Below are 23,212 nucleotides of genomic sequence, written 5' to 3' on the forward strand. Positions count from 1 at the left end.
TGTCACTGAGACACAAAACGACATCCCTGAACTTTGATGTTTCATAAAGAAGATCTCAGTGCAAGACACCAAATATTCATTAGAAGTCGGAATTACCCTATCTCTGCCCATCGCTCTTCATGAAACAAATGTATTCTAGAGACTTACTGGTGAAAAAAGCATTGCTACAGGAGCTGTCTCAAATCAATAGTGAATTAAATCGCTCTGCAGAGGAATAAAAACTGTCAGTAACATAACCTTCCTAGCAACTGCAATGTGGATATGTTAATGCTTTGTCAAAGGATCGCCTGATGTTTATAGGGAAGTGTGAGCTGTTCAGATCAGTTCAGGGGCTAGATTGGGCCAATCCTAGTGGCATATTCTACCAAATATCACGACAACAGTTATTTTCAACAAAGATGACAGTAATATTTATTTTCTTAAGTGTTTCCCATCAAGAACTCCATCCCCAACATCCTCCTGCCCAGAACTTCTAAACAGCTCTCTTTTCCTTCCCAGCACAACACACCCCAGCAAAAAAAAAAAAAAAAAAAAAAAAAAAGTCTTCCTCAATGTGTGGGAGGCAGTTAGGCAGATATGAGAGAAGCAAGGACTTCAGGCCAGGCACAGAAGGTCAGCAGGGTAGAAAGTCCTGAGTGTCTAGCAACGGGCTAAACTGGGAAAACAAGGAGCTTGCCCCTGGGGTAACCTTTCCTACCCTGTAGCATATTGCTGGTCATGTGCTTTGGACCCTCCCCTGAACTTTCCTCCTCTGGCATGTTGCTAGTCATGCAAATTCCCCTTAGAAGGGGAATGAAAAAGAGGGCCAGAAAATAGTCCATAAGCATTAAGCCCCAAGAAAATGAGGTTCTGACCCACACCAAATACATCTAGGCCTCAGCTGCGTTTCAGCTCAGGCACAGAAATGCAGTAAAACCAGACAGGCAACACCATGGCTGACCTCAGGACCAGCTGCATTGACTAATGACTTATCAGCAGAGACCAAGACCCTGAAAAGACGCACCTTCACTGAGCCCCCAGATAAATACTTCAAGACAGAGGACTCAGTGCACTCTCCCTCTTGCGGACACACCTGTGTCTGTCCTGTGCCCTTTCTTCCTCTCCCACAGGGGCATTACCTTTCCCCTTCTTTCTCCTAAGCTCCAAGGACCCCTTCTTTTGCCTCTGTAACTTGTTTCCTCAGCCCATTTCTTCTACTGCTCACTTCTTCTACCTCTGCGACTTTCTAAATAAACTTTCTCTTATGGTTTGAGTCTTGGCTCTGAATTCTTTCTTAGCTGGAACTCAAGTACCATGGTTGCTGAACCAAGCTCCGGTCTGACTCCACTGGTATAACACCTGGTGCCATTCTCACTGCCAACAACACAACACTCTGGGAACCGTCTAGTGCTCCTTCAGTTGTACTCGTCTGGCTCTGGGCATTTTTTCTGCCCTTGTTTCACTTGCTGTTTCTAGGGCACTGCTCTATTCAGAACAGACTTTTACACAAGTGAAATTTCCACAATTAAAAAAAAAGGCATTTTCTAATTTGATGATTTAGGATGAGAGGATCCCGAGATTCCTGTAACTAAGAGGAAGAAAACATTTTTAGTAGGCAACTATGAAATTTAATCTCCCAGGATAACCTTACAAAAAAGGGATAATTGTAAATGTTTAAAAATATAGTGACATGATATTTAACATCTAAATACTTCAAGTATCACACTGCTGCAGTTAAACAATTAGATTTTTTAAATGGGAAAAATATAAAAAGTCACTGAGGAAAAGCAATGATAAACATTCATCACTAATTTACAGTTTCTTGATTGGAAATAGAGAATGACACTTCAGTTATTTTGATAAATTTATTTATTTTTAGCTGTTGATTCTACAAAGGATTTTGGTCCAGTGTACCACTTCCAACAATCTAAGACATGTTTTCAATCCCTTCCTGACACAATATTTCCACTTGCCAAATAGTTTCCTGGTGTGCTCAATTAAATCTCCCCCAAATTTGGAACTTATATCCTGTGGAAAAAGGAAGTTAATATGAAATGATAATAATTTTGCTCACTGTGGATTTGAGAGGCTCTGTTTTAAATAATATCTGAGACTGGAAAATGAACACGATGGTGGTAATGGGGGCAAGGCTGGGCGGTGCTGATTTCCCTCCCCTGCGTCTGAGCTGAAGATATATGTTCCCAACCGCCTTTCCTCAAGTGCCCTCAGTTAGCAAGATACTTCGAAAAGATGCAGTCCACCCCATTATGGAATATGACCTTTCTGTAACCGTAAAACCCTTAACAAATTAAGATGTGATGTCCTTGAGTAGGTACTCAGTAATGTTTGCTGAATGAATAAAACTTAGTCAAAATTATCTTAAAATTGTGAGGAAAAAAGGAAAATTGAAGCCTTAAAAAATCATTCTCTCTCCTGTTTTTCCTTAAACCCTACCAATATTTCTCTCGCTTCTCTACATTTCTTCTCTTGAAGTAAAATTGTTCATATTTTTAAATTTTCGGCAGGGAGAATAGTTTGTCACGTTCAGTTACTGATGCTTTCCATGTTATGTGACAATTGTGTTTATTCTCATATGTACTCATGTATTAACACCCTGCACTTATTACTAAGATGTCTATATTCATTCTAAGTTGATTTAATAGGGTTAACTTTTACCAATTCCAAGACAGAAAGTATCATAAAATGGACTAGGAAAGATAAATTTTTGAGTCCTGGATGAATTTCTCACTCTAATTTATTTCCACATGAATAGCTTTCAAAATACCAATGTTATAGCTCAGTACCTCTGACGGTGGAACAAGAAGGGGCAGGAAGCCAGGAAGTGAGAGATTTAGAAGAGGGCTTGTCCTTGGCAGTAAAGACAAAAGGAGAGGCGCAGCGAGTGAGCAGGCTGCGACTGCTGCGCTGTGAAAAGGGTGGTGGTCCTGGTTCGTGAAAGTAAGCTTGCCAGAAAAGGTTAGACATACGTAACGATAAAACAAGTAGATTAGTACAAAAATACACACAATAAAAATAGAATCAATAAAAATGACAATATAACCATAAGTATGAATGTCTTATCATTAGGTCCACCCCCCATGAATAAACACTTCTGTTTAGCTGCCAAGTCATGAGAAGACTGTATGCACGTGTGTGAAGAACTGCCCCAGAACCTTAGGAAAACCATAGATTCCAGGAGTCAACCCTCAGAGATAGATTTAGTAGATAAGGGACGTTTGTGGAGCCTCAAATATGCACTTTTTACAAGTATTACGAGCCTTTTGAAGACCATCTTTCAGATACATTGTTTTATAGGAAACAGAGCTAGAATAGGCAAAGGAGGATTCTCGCACGCAGCTATTAGAGAGTGCATGGTTCTGCCAACACCTTGATGTTGGACTTCCAGCCTCCAGAAGGATGAGACAATAAAACTACTGTTTTAAGTAAAAAAAAAAAATGATTATGCTAAAGTCTGAAGAATAGATTAGAGAGGAAAAAGAATGGACACATAAAATTGTTGTAGAAAGCAGGTAAGAGGAGATAGTGAATTTGACTAAAATGATGGCATCAGAGACAGAAAGACATAGACATATTTATGGAAAGGGCTTTTCAATTGATTGAATATGGAAGGTGAATCAGGAGTCAAGGATGAATCTAGATAATAACTTCAATAAGTTGAGAAATGATAATGGTGATTATTGATGTAGGAAATACTGAAACAGCAACAGCTTTAAGGCAAAAAGAAAATAAATTCAGTTTTGGACATGTTGAATTAGAGGCTGATCGTACGGAGCAGGCATTGGCTCTATGGGTCTCCTATAGCTAACAAGGGAAGCCAGGGCTGGGGCTAATAACCGTCTCCGCGGCAAATATATGATGCAAGTATGTACGACTGTCTAATAACTGCCTTGTGATGGAACAGAGAAAGGTCTACGCACAACACTGAGAAATACTATATACGATGACATGGAAAGACAGGGGAACACAGTGGAAGATACTGAGTGGAAGTCACAGAGGGGAAAGAGGAAAACAAGGACACTGGGGTATACCAAAATCCCAGGAAAAGTAATGTTTGAAAAAGAGAACAGTTAAATGTTCTGAAGGTTCCTAAGAGATCAAGTGAGAACACAGTTGAAAAGAATAATTTGTGACTTTTATAAGGGGAATGGAGAAAGTAGACTATACAGTTAAGAGAATATAAGAGTAAGATTTTATGTTTGTTTTTCTCAATTCTTCATTTGTTACTTTCGGTTTGACAATATATCCACACATGAGCATATGAAAGAAATCATATGGTTCCTAACTTTTTCTGACTTACTTCACTTATCATGGAATCTATATGGTTTTATTAATCAATGTCACTCCAACAAATTTAATTAAGAAAAAAAGGTCAAAGCTGCAACCTCATGTTAATGGGTGATGATGCAGAGAAATTACTTTTTTAATAAAGTTTTTCCTAAGATTAAAGGAAGAATAAGGTGTCCTAGAGGGTAAGATAAATACATTCTCTGTGTGTGCATGTATGTGTGCACATAGTAAATAATTTAGCCATGTAAATATAAACCTATAGTAAAATGGTGACATTCTCTACCTTGACTTTACCTGTAATTAAGACAGTAACATGATATTCTTGCAATCACTTATTCCTGCTTCAATGATGTGGGGTATTTATCACCAACAATTTGTCCAGGAATTTTAATGCAACTTTCAGGTATGACTAGCTAACTGAACAGTAACTGGATAATCTGGTAACCTTATGATCCTGAAAAATGGATGAAGATATAATGACAGGCTATTATAAATGATAAACAGGAGATAAATTATATGTAAAGAAAACAATCAGCTAAATTATTAAGCACTAAAGAACAGCAAGTAGTATAAATTACAAAAATAATAAGCCTATTTCTATTAAACTTCATTTTCCTTAACATGATGTTAATAAATATACTTTTTCCACAGAATTTTAAACCAGTCATTGATGGAGTGTCCAGTTCTAACCGACTACTCAACATCAGCTGTTTGCTTCCTTTACTTGACAAACAAGTTGTCACTGGCTTATCCAAGTTGGAGGAGTTCTCTCTTTGACTAACAGGAATAAAACCTTGATTTAGCCTAAAGACAGGTCAGAGATATTCCCCTCTGAGGATCAGCTCTACTTAGAAGTGACTGCCATCGCAACACTCCCAATTTAACATCAGACAGACTTCAGAAATCTTGCTGGTGTATGTCCTCTCAACGAGCCAAGGCACTTCTTGCCAAAGACTCAGCTTTCACTAACACCATTCTTCTCAGTATAAGGGCTCATAATTAATTAAAATACAGAACAATAAAATCAACTTGGGTTCACAGAGTTTAAGAATATACCTCCCTGGCTTTGCCATTTCTTTAGATTGTCTTTCTCCTTTCTCCCTTCATCTACTTACACAGCCTTATGATATTTACTATAGAGTAGAATATATTTATGAAAAGCGCTAAGCTCACGTAAATAAAATGTAAGAAAAATTAAATACAACTAGCACATCCAGTATGATGATATCACTAATAAGGAGAAAGGATCTCTGGTGGGCTTACACTATGAAACTCTAGAAAGGTATATTCAAAGTAAAAGATGATTACATGCATGATTAGAGTAACTAGAGAAAGCTATTTAAAATATAATTTCAGGCCTGTGTATTTAAGAACTCCTTTATTTTACTGTGAGTAATTACAACTGCCCAGCTTCCTTCAACTCTTGGAGTACTTAATATTCAAAGTCACAAGCTGAGTGTTACCACAAAATCTTGGCCCCTGCATACTCAACACATCAGAACATTAACAGCAGAACTCCACAGTGTTGCAAACTCCCTCATTAGCAGAGGAAATGTGACCTATTCCAGCGAATGGCCTCTTCACCAAAGTACAGTGTGCATGGGAAAGAGTCAGCAAAACAAAATTTGATGAATGTGCATCATTATTTTTGTTTTCCATAAGTCTTTTATTACTACCCGGTGTTGAGATTGCTCATGGCGATGAAGTTCCTGATCTCCTTTCCCTGTATAAATCCTATTTATCTTTCAAAAGCTATTTGAAATAATATAACTTGGTAAAGACAATCAACAAATACATAGTATATGTAAGATGTTACAAAAGTGATATGAGAAATACCTATTTTAGCTGTACCTTAGGGGGTTGTGATGTGTAGGGTTATCATATTATTTTCTAGATACAGAAATTTCATTTGGAATTTTCCAAGGAACATATCTCCCTTTTCTGAGAGTTAAGAAAGGGGGTATTCATTTAGCTTTATTTTATTTTGGGATTTGTTTATTTTTAATTTTTAGGTGATAAAAATATCTTCATTATTCCCAATTTTACTAAATAATGATCTGAGGAATATTTTCTGCATTATTTCCACTTAATATATATTTTTTGTTAAGCTCCATGATCACTTGAAAAAGTTTATTTCTGAGTACAGGTATAACAACATATTAAAATAACATCTGTCCAATGACTATTATACAAATAGAGCAACAGTAATATCTTTTCACCATAAGTAGGTTGTAGTATTATGAAGACCTATTAGGAATTGAAGGACTGGATCATTCTGTAAAAACTGCTAAATGATTCTGTGATGTTTTGAATCTCAAAGTAAGAATGGAAGACTATAGCAAAGTACAATGTAGTAGCTTTCACTATTACAATTCTCAAAAATAATCTAAATCTGACAAAAACAGAAAACAGCAAATTTAATGATAAAGAAGTCCTCTGGAAGGCACACAGCCACCCACATTCACAACAGCTTCATTGGATTCAGAAGATGAAACGTGCCGGACATACTTTTTCTTTAGGATGTCTATAAATATATTGAATTGAAAATTACACATGAAAACTGATTTGCTATTAAAGTTAAGGCTGAGACTGAATCAGTAGCAGTTAATTCATCAACAATTCAGTGGTGCTGATAAAGCATTGCCAGCATCTCACTTAAAGAATTCTAAGAATTTCTCTCCTTTCCCCAAATCTTCCAGTCACAGAATTAAGACCTTCTCCCCTTTCAATAGTCCCACTTAATGTTTAAACATGTATCCGAATAGACAGGAATACACACACTCACACACACACACACACACACACAGCAGAGCCTTGTTAAACAATCAATCTCAAAATGAAAAGAAAAAAGAAAAACTGCTTGGCCAACCACGCTTCACTCTCACTTTGTTGTACACCTTCACATACGGATGTATTGAAAATAGAGGCCAAACACCACTAAAGAATGGAGTTTGCACTTTTAAAATGCAGAATGGTAAAAGGACAGAAAGAAGATGTTGGTAAAAAATATTGACAATCACATAGATGATCCACATGCCCTAGGGAGACTTTGGTGGTGATAGGCAGAGATTTTGTTACAAATTGAGAATCACTCTACATACTTTGTGCTTCTACCAGCAGAGAAAATAATTCTACAAGCAGAGAAAATTTCATAGCTCGTATCACAAAAATTTTCCCCAGTATAGGAAATTATTAATCTAATGCCAAGTATGTTTTTTTCCAACATTAAATGTTCCCTTGAGTATGTGATTTTTCCATTCCTTTCCCATCTCGATACCTTTATAGTCTAAGCTAATTTTCAACATGATAACAAATGTCACTGATCCACCTATTCTCAACATAGTGGTTTATTTACTTAACCAGGAATTCTTTGCCACATTTAGGCAGCAAGAGATCATTAGTGACGGTGGATGCCACCTGTACAGAGAACAAAGCAAAAAGTGAAGAACCAGCGTCAACCTAACATATTGGTTGATGTTGATTGCCAGTTTAACCTGCAATCAACCCTGTATTGTATTTAAGACAATGGAAACCTCCTCTTATTGCTGGCAAACTTTGCTCATTATAATTTTAAAAGGTGGTACCTTCAACCATTAAAAATTTGATTGCTTTTTGTGATCTAGAAAGCAACTGCCTTCTATTGCTTTCCATGAAGAAAAGCCTCTGCTTTCATTGAAGATTTGAGAAAAGGCAAACCTTGTATGTCAAAGATGTTTATGATGATAAATTTCCAAATTATTTCCAGAATTCGCTTTTATATGTTATCAATTCAGCAGTACTTTGAATATGTAGCAAAATAAAAGAAATAAAAAATTCCATTAAGAAACAGAATCAGTTGCTGTGTTTTTCTTCTTGAATCAAATATTCAGTATGCTCTTTCTTTCATGCTTAAAAAAGTAAATTCTGAGAGAACCAACTATATGGGAAAACATATTTGCCAATGATACCTCTGACAAGGGTTTGATCTCTAAATATTTAAAGAACTCACATGACTCCACTCCAGGAAGACAAACAACCCAATAAAAAAATGGGCAAAAGACTTGAACAGATACTTCTCCAAGGAGGACACACAGAGGGCCCAGAGACATATGAAAAGATGCTCAGCATCACTAGCCATCAGAGAGATACAAATTTTAAAACCACAAGGAGATACCACTTCACACTGGTGAGAATGGCCATCATAAACACAGCAACAAACAACAAGTGTTGGAGAGATTGTGGAGACAAGGGAACCCTAATGCACTGTTGGTGGGATTGCAGACTGATGCAGCCACTGTGGAAGACAGTATGGAATTCCTTCTGAAAACTAAAAATGGGACTGCCTTTTGATCCGGCAATTCCACTGCTGGGATTATATCCTAAGAACCCCGAAACACCAGTCCAAAAGAACCTATGCACCCCAATGTTCATAGCAGCACAATTTACAATAGCCAAGAGCTGGAAGCAACCTAAGTGCCCATCAGTAAATGAATGGATCAAAAAACTATGGTACATTTACACAATGGAATTCTATGCAGCAGAGGGAAAGGAGGAGCTCCTATCCTTTGCGACAGCATAAATGGAACTGGAGAGCACATGCTAAGTGAAATAAGCCAGGTGGTAAGCGACAAATACCATATGATTTCACCTTTAAGTGGAACCTAACCAACAAACACACAAGCCAGCAAAATATAACCAGACATATTGAAATGAAGAACAATCTGACAGTAACTAGAGGGGATGTGGGAAGGAATAAAGGGGGTAAGAGGGAAGGGTTTTCAGGAACACCTATAAAGGACACATGGACAAAACCAAGGGGGTTGGAAGCAGGGGAGGGAAGTGGGGATGGCTGGGGTGGGGGGTAGTATATGCAGACAACTATACTTGAACAACAATAAAATAATTTTTAAAAAATTAAAAAAGTAAATTCTCTAAACGTATCTATATTTTATTAGTAGACTTGTATACAGAGTATATTTTAAAATCAAATATAAACTATTTTTAGATTATATTTGCCTAAATACCTTCAATGCTAATAGTATATATGCATAATCCTTTGTATGTTTATGTTGTCACTTAAAATGTGAAACATATATTATGCAAAAAATAATTTCATGTTATTTGGCATTAATTTTATATTTTTAAAAAAGAAATTTTAAACACAATATTATGTCACAGTATTTTGCAATGTGGCTAATTCAGCTGATGGTTACAGGAGTCTAATTTATAAAAATCACTTTGTTAGTGTGCTTGGAATACTTAATGAATTCCTTAAGATGTCAGCCTCAGAATTTGTTTGTCTTTCTCCTCTAAACTTGGGCTGCAGGAGTAAAATTCATGTTTTAATCAAGTAAATCAAGTTCTTTTGATATCTTATCACTAAATCCAACTACCACATATTTTCTTATGCTGACTTTTTTCTGGGGGGGTCTTAATGTTGGGCTAAGGGTTGGTGTTAAGAATACATTATATGTACTATGGAAAAACAACTTTTAAAAGATACTGTTTGCTATCAAACTTCTTTATTTTATTTACATTCTATAGGGTTGATCAATTTTATCCTATATTTAGCTACAAAGATTTCCAGTCTTCATGTTTTACTATATTGTACTACTGTATTGCCCTAAAGTTCCAGATTGCTTATGGAGAGATAATTAGGTACTGATATTACAATGTAAACAATAAAGAAAATAGATGGAAGGCTAAACATTTTGTTCTTGAATTATCTATTGTTCTGAAGAATTTCAGGAAACAGTGTTTAGCTCTCCTTTAGATGTACATTCTGCATCCAACATAATTTGTGAGCAAAACATAACTCTTTTCCCTTCTACCTTATTGTAAAAATATTTCAACTTATATAAAAGCAGGAATGTAGGCAATTGTGTGAGTATAGTAAACATATGCTTTAGGGAAATAGAAGAAAATGTACAAAAAATGCTTGAAAATCTATGACTACAGGGTAAGACATGATGTATATTAATGCACATATTCCAATGAGTACAAGGGAAAAACAACATTATACTACTCATAAAATGGTAACTTACAAGTTAACTTGCATCAAGTAATCTTCTGAATTTCCTCAACTCTAAAATGTGGACAAAAATACTTACTTCAAAGATTTGTTTAGGGGCAAATAGAACAACGTACCCGAGGACCTGAAAGTTATAAGCACTGTAGCGTTATTGTTAAACTATTCATACTATAAAGGCAGTGATGTTATTATAGAGATACAACTTTGTAGACTGGCATTTATATCAGACTTTTAGAAGCTATTCCAACTTATAGTATACAAATGGATTTTAACGTTTTTTTATCTATACTAAACTCATATTTAATACACATTTAAAGCATAGCAGTAAATTGAGGATAATTCGATGACTGTTTTTCTTATTGTATGACAGTTATATGCAAGCAGTTAACATTATATAAATAAAATAAAATCTTACTTATTTATTTTATTTAGTAAAATTCCAGGCTAGTGTTCATAGTTAAAAACTGAATAATTCTTGCTTATTGACAGTATACATATAACTGATACCAGTCCTCAATAAATTAATATGGTCATTATAATTTAACAAAGAAACATATTAAAGAATTCTGATGTCGACCACAGTCTTTATCCAAAATACAGTTTAAAAATTCCATTTCATTTTATTTATCAATTATATAACTTTATATATGTATGTGCATATATATAGAAATATATATATATATTTCTATTAACAAGCAGTGGTAGAATTGTCCAGCAGAGCCTTAGCTATTTAAAGAAAAGTAGATTGAAAAACCATTGACAATAGATAAAATAATTCTTTTGGCAATTCTTTAGTCGCTTCAAGTTCAAATAGCATTAAAACTAAGACACAAAGGTCAAAGTGAAATCTTAAACTAAAATTACTGAGGTGAAACCGCCAGAAAGTTCTTTCTTTGGAGAGCTAGCATCCCTACCCCTTCCCCCCTCCCTATTTGTAGTGACGTCTAAATGTAAAGTGAAAGTAATAACCCTAGTGCAGCTGAGTGGGAATAGAAGAATACCAAACATCTCTTCTTTTGTACAAATTCTTTAGATACAAAAGATTGTCATAAAATTGCTGGGTAGTTTTCAAAGTTGAAACGTTTAACCTTCAATTACTAAAAAAGGAATAGTGATTATTACCATTTATGTATCAGATGCTGAATAAAGTGCTTTACACATAATACCCCTGCAAGGTAGGAATTGCAAATAATTATGCTCACTTTTACAAAGAGGGAAATAGAGAGGCTGTATAAATTATTCAAGATTATAAAACCAAAATGGAGTAGCGTTGAAATTTGAAACCAAGTCCATCTAACAGCAAAGTTCATGTTTCCTCCCTATTATAATGGTCTGCTTCAGGGAACTAATATGATAGAGGCATGTATAAATTAAAGTTAACCGAAGTTTTCTTCTCATAGCAGTTTTCAAACTTCCATTCTACTAGTACAGAGTGCAGTTTATGTTCCAATTTACAAAAGCCATTTTATCTGTTATGTAAGCTGACACAGAATATATAATACATGGGTGGGCAACAGTATGTTTACAGTTCTGAGTATGTGAAACACAGTGTGTATTCTTATATTAGTATTTATTAATTATTGTATTTATTTGTATAAAAACTATAAATGTACATTGCCCACCCTGTATATAAACATAAATTGTGATTATCCTAATTTTAATGAATATGCTTTTATAGGGCATACATGCATTATTTTTTGTATTTACTTTCTATTATAACTACATTTAAATCTGAATCAAGAAGTCTTCAAATAAACAATACTAGGAGGGAAACAAGAAGACCTGAGGTAAATTCTTTAGTATTGCAGCTGCCTGAGGTGGCCATAACAGTTGAGGCAAATAAGAAGGTAACAATAACAATTAAAGTTAAAAGCTGGGGAATTCAATGTCTATAAGGGCTTCAAAAGTTCCAACATGTTCCTGGAAATCTGTAAGGGTACCCATATATATGTAGTATTGTTTGTATGACCAAGAAAGATCTGAGAAGATCTTAAGCTCTCACCTTAAGACTCTGAGCAAGTAGGAAGTGAAGGCTAAGGCAGAGATGTAGGCTGAAAATGTGCCCTGCAGTGAACACAGAACCCTCAGCAAAGGCTGGGAGACTTACTGGGTAGAAAAACTTAAGGAAGTCCCTGTCTAAAAACTCTCTGACCAGTATGCTAACTAAACAGTGGTCAACTTGACAGTTATACAGGTTTAGTTCAGAAAAGTCACTAAACAAATATTATCAACCACCATGACCACGACAACAACAAACAGTGACAAAAACCCCAGGAGGAGGGCAGAATCTGGTTTCCAGAGTTTCCATATTATATTAAGAAGTTTGGTTTTCAACAATAAGAACAACAACAATGAAACTAGAAGCTATTGGACTTACTAGACAAAGACTTTAAATTAGAAGTATAAGTATGTTCAAAGAACTAAAGGAAACAATGTCTATGGAAATAAAGAAAAGTGTGTCTAAAGAACTAAAGGAATGATGCCTCACAAAATATAGAACATCATGAGAGAGACAAAAATTATAAAAATAAGTGAAATAGAAATTATGAACTTGAATGTATAATTATTAAAATAAAAAGTTCACTGGAAGGGCTCAACAGCAGACATGAGCTGGCAAAAGAAAGGTCATCAAATAAAAAGATGGGTCAACTGAAATTATCCTGTTTGAGGAGCAGAAAGAAATAAGAGCGTATAAAAATGAACAGAGCCTAAAAAACCTTGGGGACACCAACAACTTTAACAAACACAGACAGTAAGAATCCCAGGAGAGGAGAAAGGGGCAGAAAGACTACTTAGAAAAATAATGGGTGAAACTTTCTAAAATTTGAATAAAATCATTTATCTATACTTCCAAGAAGCTCAATTAACTCCAAGCACTAAAAACTCAAAGAAATCCCCATTTAGATATACCATAATCAAATTCTCAAAAGACAAAGAGAACCTTCATAGTTACAAGACAGAAGCGATTCATAAATTGGACATAAACAAAATTAAAAAGTTATGTGCTTCAAAGACATTACCAAGAAAGTGAAAAGTAAGTGCATAGAATGGGAGAAAATATGTGCAAATACTGTATCTAATAAGGTACTTTTATTGAGAATATATAAAGAATTCAATAGTTCAGTGATTAAAATTTACTCAATTAAAAAAATGGGCAAAGGATTTGGGTAGACACTTCCAAAGAAGACATACAAATGATAAAGAGACACATGAAAAGATGGGCATCATCATTATGAAATGATAATTACAATAAGACACCAGTTCAGGCCCACTGAGAAGGCTATGATCAAAGAGTAACAATAACTGTTTCCAAGGATGTGGAGAAACTGGAACCTTCACACATTGCTGAGGGGAGTGTAAAATGGTGCAGATGCTTTGCAGGACATCTTTGCAGTTCCTTAAAATGTTAAACATAGACATATCATATGACCCAGAAAAATGACTCCAAAGTATATATCCAAAAGAACTGAAAACAGGCACTCAATCAAATACTTGTATATGAACGTTTATAACAGCATTATTCATAAGAGTCAAAAAGTAGAGAACAATCTAACAATAGCCAGAGGGGAGGAGGGAAGAGATAGTGGGGAGAAGGGCTTTCAGAAACTACTATAAAGGACACATGGACAAAACCAAGGGGGAGGGAAGAAGCAGGGAAAGGAGGTGGGTTTGGTTGGGGTCGGGTAGAGGGGTGGGGAGAAAACACAGACAACTGTAATTTAACAACAATAAAATTTAGAAAATAATAATAAAAATATACCCCTGTACAAAAATAAAATAAAATAATGAAAATATGATTTTTTTAAAAAGTGGAAATAACCCAAATGTCCATTAACTGATGAATTGATAAATAAAATGTAGTATATTCATACAATGAATACTATTCAGCCATAAAAAGGAATGAAGTACTGACACATGCTACAACATGAATGAACTGTGAAAACATTATGCTAAATGAGAGAAGCCAAAAAAAAAAAGAGAGAGAGAGAAACTATAGGGAACCATTCTGCATGGCATGGCGAATGTAGCCCAGCCCCTGATTTGGAAAACCAATGGGGAGTGAGTCGGCACACAGGACCTGAGCCCACAGATAGGTCTTCCCGTGGGGAGTCAGGCCTGCATTGCACCTAGGCTGCTAGGAGGCTTGCATTTGTGAAAACTCCCTCACCCTGAATTGAGGCAGCAAATTTTTACTGCACATCTTTAAAGTAACTTCCTAAAATCTATGCTAAACCCTCTAAGGACGAATGTAACCAGTTTAACCACTTTGTCCTTTGCATTTGCAAATATCCTTTTTCTTTGTAGTAATTAGCAACTTCCTCTCCTTTGTTTTCTGTAAAAGGTAACCACCTAAAGTGAACCTGTGCATGGTAAATGAGGACCGTCCTCAATGTAATGTGCCCAGAAAAGCAATGAAAGCCTGTCCAGGCAGGGGTTGGGGCCCTCTCTCAATCAGAGAGTGGCCATGCTGTCCCTTCTTCTCCACAGGACTTCTGCAGTCCGTGTGAAGTTGTTTGTTGCATCCACAACACACGGACCCCAATGGCCGGAGTCCGCATCAAGAAACAAATAAGCCAGTCACAAAGGGCCACATACTATATGATTCCATTTTTTATGGCATGTCTCGAGTAAGTAAATCCATAGAGATGTAAAGTAGATTAAGGTTTGTAAGGGGCTGGGGAGAGATGGTGACTGACTAACAACAAATATGGAGTTTGAGGGGTGGCGCTGATACAATAATCTAAAATTAGATAGTGTTGGTATTCATAACTTTGTAAATATACTAAAAACTGCTGATTTTTATACTTTAAAAGGGTAAAATTTATGGTTTGTGAATTACATTTTAATTTAAAAAAAACATATCCTGTAGTGCCATGAAGACCTGAGGTTCAATTTTGGTATAAATCTACTAGCTTTATAAATCTACTAGCTGTGTAAATTAGTAATTCCTTTCTGGGTTTAGTTTCATGCTCCTGTTATAAAATAGGAAAAATCATACTTAGTTATAGATTCCCCTGAAAATTAAATGACATAACTATATTTAAAACATCTACCATATTTTCAAGCAGACACCAAATGCTCAGATATTATTAATTCTCTCATACCTTTATTTTTACTGAATTTTCAAACTACCAACTCAGTCTTATCTTAATAATTTCTATGCTTATTCACCTCTCCCTTCATTATATGACATTACAGTTTCCTAAAAACTGCTCATTTGCCAAAGGATATCTCTCTAGTATGAAGAAGAGAACTAATGTTTTTTGTTATGAAGAGAATACATTTTAATATTTGAAAAGAAAAAAACTATGAAATAAGTTTTTATATAGAATTGTTGAATTTCAAAGTTTCAAGCTATCTAACAGGACATTTAGAACAACTTTCAGCTGATGAGTTCTTGTACCAAAATCCATTAGATGGTAGTAATATCATCTGCGGGGATACTTCCAGTGTGTGAGAGCATCCCTCTCCTAGAGAGGCCCAGCCCACTTTTGGAAAACTGCAATGCAGATATTTATTTACTAGAATAGGTTCTTATTCTTGTTATATCTCTTAGGATACTTTGAAATGTTATTATATATTTAACATATGTATGTATTCATGTAGCTGTTTTCCTTTTTTATCACCTAAATTTCTGGAGGCGGAGACTGCAATGACCAAAACTGTTTTGAATTCAGTCACAACCCGTTTCATGTTTCTATGTGCCTTTAATGAACACAATTAGATCACGATGGAACAATGGGAAAACATGGATGCCCTTGTATATTTGGGAAGATGAAAAATCACAGAAAGTGCAAAAGGGCGGAAACTGTGAATTCTTGTAAAACACACCTAGTTACAAAAATGTCTAGCTAGCTATTGCTTAACATATATTAAAACGATTTGGAAATGTTTTGTCATTAAAATGTTACTATTTACAAGTTAGAGGCTATCCTACTAAATTTATTAATGCATTTAAAAACTCTATATAAATACTAATTGAAATTCAATTTCATGAAAATAATTAAGATATTATAGTAATATTAGAATATTTGAGATATATGAATTATTTTTATAGCTGAAAGTTTAGTTGACCATATTTATAAAGCTCCATATTTAGAAGGAATAAAACTGTTGAAAAACCTATACTGTAGTTTTCCAAAATGCTATTTCTTTGGTCAATCAATGATCAGTAAGTGTACATTCTAATTCTATTAACAACTCCTGGCCCTGGCTGGTGTGGCTCACTGGACTCAGCACCAGCCTGCGACCCAAAGAGTTGCCGTTTTGATTCACAGTCAGTGCCTGGGTTGTGGGCCAGGTCCCTGGTGGGGGGTCCGTGAGAGGTAACCACACATTGATGTTTCTCTCCCTCTATTTCCCCTCCTTTCCCTCTCTAAAATAAATAAATAAAATCTTAACAATCTTCATTAACCGTATAACCAAATAGACACAAAGATATTCTGAAATACTAGCATGAATAAAATCATATATTAGAAAGTAGCTCTGTCAGAAGGACCTATGCAATATTATTGGAAGCAACAATGATACGAGTTACTAATTTTAATATACCTCTTTTAGAGGTCCTAAATTAAATCTTCAAATACATACCAGATCTGTTTTTGGAGTATCTGGATACTCAGAGAAATAAGGTGTTGAACTTCTGACTCCACTGTTATCAGAGGTTGGCTTGGGAGGCTGAGCGTGCTGTCTGTAAGTCGCACTTTTAGGGGTCCAACAGAACAGGTTGATTGATTCTCGCACACAGCGTTCAATGTCAATTTCTAGATTGAAAATTGGAAGATATATAGAATTTGGATTGCTATATTTATGAAAAAAACACAATCTTTCCTAACTGCATATATTCACACATGGCTATGATGATAACTAATTAGAAAAGATTTCAGTAAAAAATATATAGATATTAATTAACATATTTATGAATGGGATGATAAACAGTATTTTGTATTATTATGCACATACCTATTCACATATTTAAATACATGTACATATTTATGTTTTACTTAGTATTATCAACATACATACATACCTACCTATACACATGTTTGTATATTTCAGAAAGTAATTATTTAAACATCATGGATATAACACAGTTCCCATTTAAGAATCTGCCTCATTTATCCCGATAATATTTTCACTTTTTCAAAGTAAAATAGGGGTTGGGGTAGGAGGCAAGGCTGGAATTTGGGGGAGGGCTGGCAAAAGATTCAGAAGCTGATTCATCATGACTTCTGGTAAAATGTACTAAAAGTTTCATTTCCATCTATTAAAGAAGATATAAAGTAATGAGGAAAAAATTTATTGAGATCTTAATTCAGTATTTCTCTTTTTAAAAAAATTATATTTTGAGTGAAGTGTAGAAAGGTTTAGGTGAAAAGGATAAACTTGATTAAATAAAACACTTTCATAGAATATTTCCTTCCCTTTTTCAGATTTGAAATTTAAGCATCTTTGAAACAGGTAATGTACATAGGAATGTTGTTCCAATTTTAAATTTTGTTTGTGTGTTATGATGGCACTGTAGCTCTTTAGGAGGTAGCTATTCTGGATGAAGAGTAAGCCAGTCTTGTACGGGGAAAGTGTAAAGATCACGGAAAGGCAGTGGAAGTTCAGTAAATTGATGAGGATGAAAAAGGTTAGCACGGACTAGCTTTTCCCTTTCTATATTCCTAACATTAGTAAATGACAGATATTCTCAATTCTTCTGCAAAAGTACAAGTGTTAGCTTAGAGAGGCAATGTAGAAAAACATGTCGCAGGTTTTAAATTTCAAAGAGATAAGTTCCCAACTTCTCTTTTTGAAATGAGAAGCTTATATATAAAGGGGAGGAGGAAATAGGCATTTATGTTGATTCTGTGGATGGTACATGAGTCAAGCATTTAGTGTTGTCTGCTTTTTGTAAGGTAGAAAATCCTCGCATAAAAGAAGGGAAGAGCACACTGAATGAGCATCTATCATGTGACAGGCATTGTACACTTCCTCTCAGCTCATTTAATTCTTACAATGATTCTCGTAGGCAAGTATTGTAATCCTCCCCACTTCGGTCGAAGATGAAGAAACCACGACATAAGGAAGCTCAGTGATTTAATATGTCAAGGGTGTTGTTATAAGTAGAAAATATCTGAAGTTATTGAATGGTTATACAGCATCTTTTACTTCCCAGTCCATTTAGATTTTGAGCGTGGCCAGCAGGTCTGGAAAGGCCAGTTACTTAATTAAGCATTCCTTTATCTGCTATTAGTGAGGTTTTCCAGCTTCACAGTGGGTTACTTCCATGGTTAAACAAAGAGGTGGCATTTCACCACCCCATACGCTCGCAGGGTGTCCAACTGCAGCCCGCAGGCCACATGCGGCTCAGGACGGCTATGAACGCGGCCCAGCACAAAATCGTAAAGTTACTTAGAATATAATGAGATTTGTTTTGTGATTACATGTCCCAATGTATTTAATGTGTGGCCCAAGACAACTCTTCTTCCAGTGTGGCCCAGAGATGCCAAAAGGTTGGACACCGTTGACTCACTATTCCTTACATACCATCTTTAGAATAAGCACGGTTTAACATGTTTTCAGACGTGGGTCTATTTATTTGAGTGATGGCCAATACAGTGAAATGTATTCTTTAAAAAGCTCTATTATCTATTTCATATTCCACAGAAAGAAGAACACAGACATCAATAGAAGAAAAATCGAAGTTTGAGATAGATTTCTCTATTCCATTTAAGAAGAGATATGCTTACTTCATTTTAGAAAATTTCCTATTACTATGGGTAAGATAAGTTTCCAGCAAAAGAGAAAAAACTGTCATCTTAAAAAAGTTAACCCATTTAACACTGTTTAATCTCCAAAGAAAAAGAATTTCACACGACAGATTTTATATCTGCAGCGCTCAAATGAGTTCGGCACATCTGGCACTCCGTAAATGCTGAAGTCCAGTCAGTGGTCCCGACCAGAGGCTATAGTCCAGCCCTCAAACCACTGGCAAAGGAGAAGTCATCGGCACCTGCCAGCGAAACCCCTCATAATACCACGAAAGGTTTACAGTGAGTCTTAAGAATACTGGTGCCCACCCCAGTTCCACCCTGATTATTAGCACTGGCAGATACCCCATTCTCCATTCACTTACCCCATACCACCTGTCTGTCAGAATCTTTCCAAAGCACTTTATCATAACGAAAATATTATGTGAAAGTACTTTGTAAACTGTACATTAAATATGTAACTATTCTTAAAAATAACTTATCCTACAGCACTACTGTTTTCTATCTTGCATTGTAATTTTGATACAATGCATTGTGAATAAACCATTTACCCTGGATTATGGTTTCCCAGGTTTAATTCCAAAGTCCTTGAAGTACTTTGTGATGCTGATAGAAATAATGTCTGTAAATCTTGGCTTCTTTATCTTCATGCATTACCATCCTATTTCTCAGAAATAGTGAGCTATTTTCAAAATGATAAACATGTCCTATTTCCTTTGAATGAGAATAGGTGAAAAAGACACCTCTCCAGCGGCACTGTGTTCCCTCCCATTTTAATGGCTATGAGTTGTTTCCTAGATCCAGGGAACAGCTGCTGTCTACCTCTCTTTACCATACCGAATTCCCTTTGGCTCTCCTCTGTGTTTGAATTCTAACTTTGCTGGGATATTACTGTTTCTTCATTCACCCCATCATTTTGGTGGAATACATTTTCCAGTAACTTCTAAGAATGAGTGCATAGAAGGCAAATTATTTTGGAATCTTCCAATCTTTTAATACATTTATTTAGCCCCTGGCTGATAGTTGGACCATCCCTAGCATTGTAGGATTGAGTGTGAGTTATAAAACACAGTGCTCCATTGCTGTCTTCTGAGAAGTCTGATACAATTCTGATTTGAGGCTATTTGTATATGATTTTCCCCTTTTCTATATACTTTTAGGATCCTTGGTGTTCTGAAATTTCATGATACACATATGTGTGTACAAGTTCACTGTCATAGGCATTTAATGGTCCTTTTGTAATCCTTCAGGGACAGAAAAAGTTCTTGTGTGATGTCTGTGATAATTTATTTCTCGCTGTTCTCTTCCCTCTTGTTCTACTACAAGAATCTTGAAAATACTGAGTTGAATTTCTAGTAACTTTGCCTTTTCATTTTACTTTCCATGTGTATTTTTGTCCTATTCTCTGAGAGACTTCCTAATCTTTACCACTCTTTCATTATAAAGGTCATTGAATTTCCACATCATTTTTAATATTCAATAAATTTTTTTTGTTCTTTGCTACATAAAATTCTAATTTTTTCCTAGCTGTAATATCTTCTCACAATTATGTTTATGAGGATATTTCTTATTCAGTTTGTGCTGGTCTAAGTCTTTTAGTGGGAGTCTTTCTTTATAGATTTGGTGATCTATACATATTTAAAAGAACAACATTAAAAATCATAATTAAAGTTTTGTGTATGTGGGTGGGGCTTGGCGACTGGTAGATTCACTCTAAGGAAAACTGGGGATGTGGTGATTTGTTAGAGGACACCTAAGTAAGGCATTTTTCCTTCTAGGGACATTCTATCGCTCCAGGGAGTAATTCCCTGACCTATCTAAATGAATTCTTGCCAGCACCCTAGGAATTGACCACAGGGGGACCTGGGGTTTGAAACGATTCATCCCTCACTTCCGCTCTACATGTGCTCTTGACTCTAGGTCTCAAGACTCTCTGATTCTATTACTTGAAAGAATACCCTGCCAAATTTACTGTTACCTCTGATCATGTTTTTGTAAAATTTGTAAAAGTAAAGATTTCTAAACCATAATCAGTGAAGACTGCTGTCTTTATTTATACCAATTTTCCTCCATTATACTTCCTCTTACATTGGGCAACATTACAGTGGCTGTGGATACATTGAAACATAAGAGTAAGCTAAGTTAGGCATATATTTCGTTTGGTTTCATGTGATATATTTCTATGAGTTCTATTCAGTTTGAGGCTTTGAAAAAGATTTTTTCCTTCCTCAAACTCTAGCCAGGCTTCTCTGTGCTCTTTCTTGACTGTGCTTCAACCTTGGTCTATAAAGATTTGAAGAAAACACTAACATTGTGTAATAGTTCCCGAGACATATCCCTAGGATGACCTTAGTCCCCTCTTAAAGTGCCTGCCTGAGAAAAATCAGGTTGCCAAAAGATCAATGTTTTCCTAGCCAACACCTGAAGACACGGTCCCTGTCTCCTAGTCTCTGTGGGAAGGTGGGAACCTAACTTCAATCAGTGCCAGTTAACAAACCCAGGTGGGTTTCCCATGGACCAATGTCCGCCTTCACACTTTTGTAATTTTTCGCTTCCCTGAATCTTTTGAGCCCCTAGTCTCCTCCCTCCTACTCCTTCATTCTCCCTTTAAAATGTCTCATCACCTTCATACAAATTGAACTTGAGTTCAATTTGTGGTGAACTTTTCATTATTGCAACAGTATATTACTGACTAACACATATCCTTCCTACTTTCACTGGCATCTTGCTTCATCTTTGACGGTATAGTAAAGTTATTGCCAGCTCTAGGAATGGCTTCCTGGAATACTTCCACCACCCTCTATACAGAAGCAGAGGTTGTAATGCATTAGGAATGTGTTTCAGCACCAGAACTCTATGGGGAGGAGAATCATAGTTGTCATATACACAGCCAAAATCAAACTGGGAAATTCATTCAAACATTAAACATGTAAAACTGTAAGCAGGGAATCTGGTTCTCAGTGATGCCTGATCAATAGAGAAATACTTTCCTTCTGAAAGTGTGCTTGATAATGTAAGTACACCATTAACTTTAAAAAGAAACTGTTTTGATAGGACTTTCACTAAGTACCATTTCTGTGTTTATAGGAAACGAACCTGTAGCATTACAAAAAAAGAGACTATACCTGCATTGTCATATTTTATGCATTCCTATAATCAATAAAAAACAAATTTCAACTAAACCTGCCAGTAGAAAGACTGATGATCTATTTTCTCTATAAAAATATAGCATAATTATTGTCATATGAAGAGGTGATCAATGACTAAGAAACAAAAAAAGAAAAATATACACATGTTATTTAATAAAATTATTATTTTTCTGTTTTGTAATTTGTTCTGATCTCTGCTTATTCTAAATATTCTTTTAACAACTTAATTTTGTATTGTAATTGATATTATCTTCTTGAAAAGGGCTGCCTCCCCACATTGCATAAGCTTCAGGCCACAGACTCTGGATCTGCCCCTATATTACAGTCTTTGGATGTCAGAGGAGTGGACCCTGGGCTAGCAGGGTGAGACAAGGATCTGTAGGCGTGGGTGAAATGAAACTATTCCTTATGCAGACATTCAACTGATTCTTCTCTAGTCTTCTGTCTAATTGTCCATTCATTTTCAGTTCCTAAGACTCTGGTGCTTTGCATCAAGAACTGGCTTGCTTGTTGCTTCTTCCTCCTTTGAGGGTAGGTTTCAACTTCCTTTGCATAAGTGAGTTACTACTGATGTAATTGTCTTCTATGTTCCAAATATTTGCTGACATTTCTTGTCTACTTGTACTCTTCATACATTCTCTTTGTAAATTATATATTTTTTCATTCTCTTATTGTCACTTCAGTGATATTTCAGAAGGGAGCAGAGATAAACATATGTGTACAATTTGTCACTAAAAAATTTCACTTTGAAGACTCTAGCTCAAAAGGGTTGGGGACAAAATTAGATAATGGGCGTGGCAGTCCTGAAGCCTCACCCCCTTGTTGCTCAGAAAGCAGTATAATAAAAATGACATACTGCAAACAGCATTAGCCTGGGAGGCAGAATGATTTGGGCTTGACTTTCAATTCAATTACTTACTAGATGGATAACTGGCAAATTCATTTTTCTGCTTTTCTTTTTAATCAATAAATAGGGTTGATATTACGTAACTCCTGGGAGTGTTGTG

General features: G+C 35.6%; 1 protein-coding gene across 5 annotated transcripts in view; it reads right to left on the bottom strand.

The window, feature by feature from the left end:
- Positions 1-23,212, bottom strand: part of TBCK (TBC1 domain containing kinase) — a 196,666-nt gene that overhangs the window by 50,038 nt on the left and 123,416 nt on the right. For all 5 annotated transcript variants that reach the window (XM_024574746.3, XM_024574745.3, XM_053922135.1 and 2 more), the window contains one exon: positions 16,889-17,061. In XM_024574746.3, the coding sequence (XP_024430514.2) occupies positions 16,889-17,061 (173 nt within the window). The remainder of the gene's footprint in view (positions 1-16,888; positions 17,062-23,212) is intronic.

This window comes from Desmodus rotundus, chromosome 4 (genome assembly GCF_022682495.2).
Source record: "Desmodus rotundus isolate HL8 chromosome 4, HLdesRot8A.1, whole genome shotgun sequence".
Taxonomy (NCBI): domain Eukaryota; kingdom Metazoa; phylum Chordata; class Mammalia; order Chiroptera; family Phyllostomidae; genus Desmodus; species Desmodus rotundus.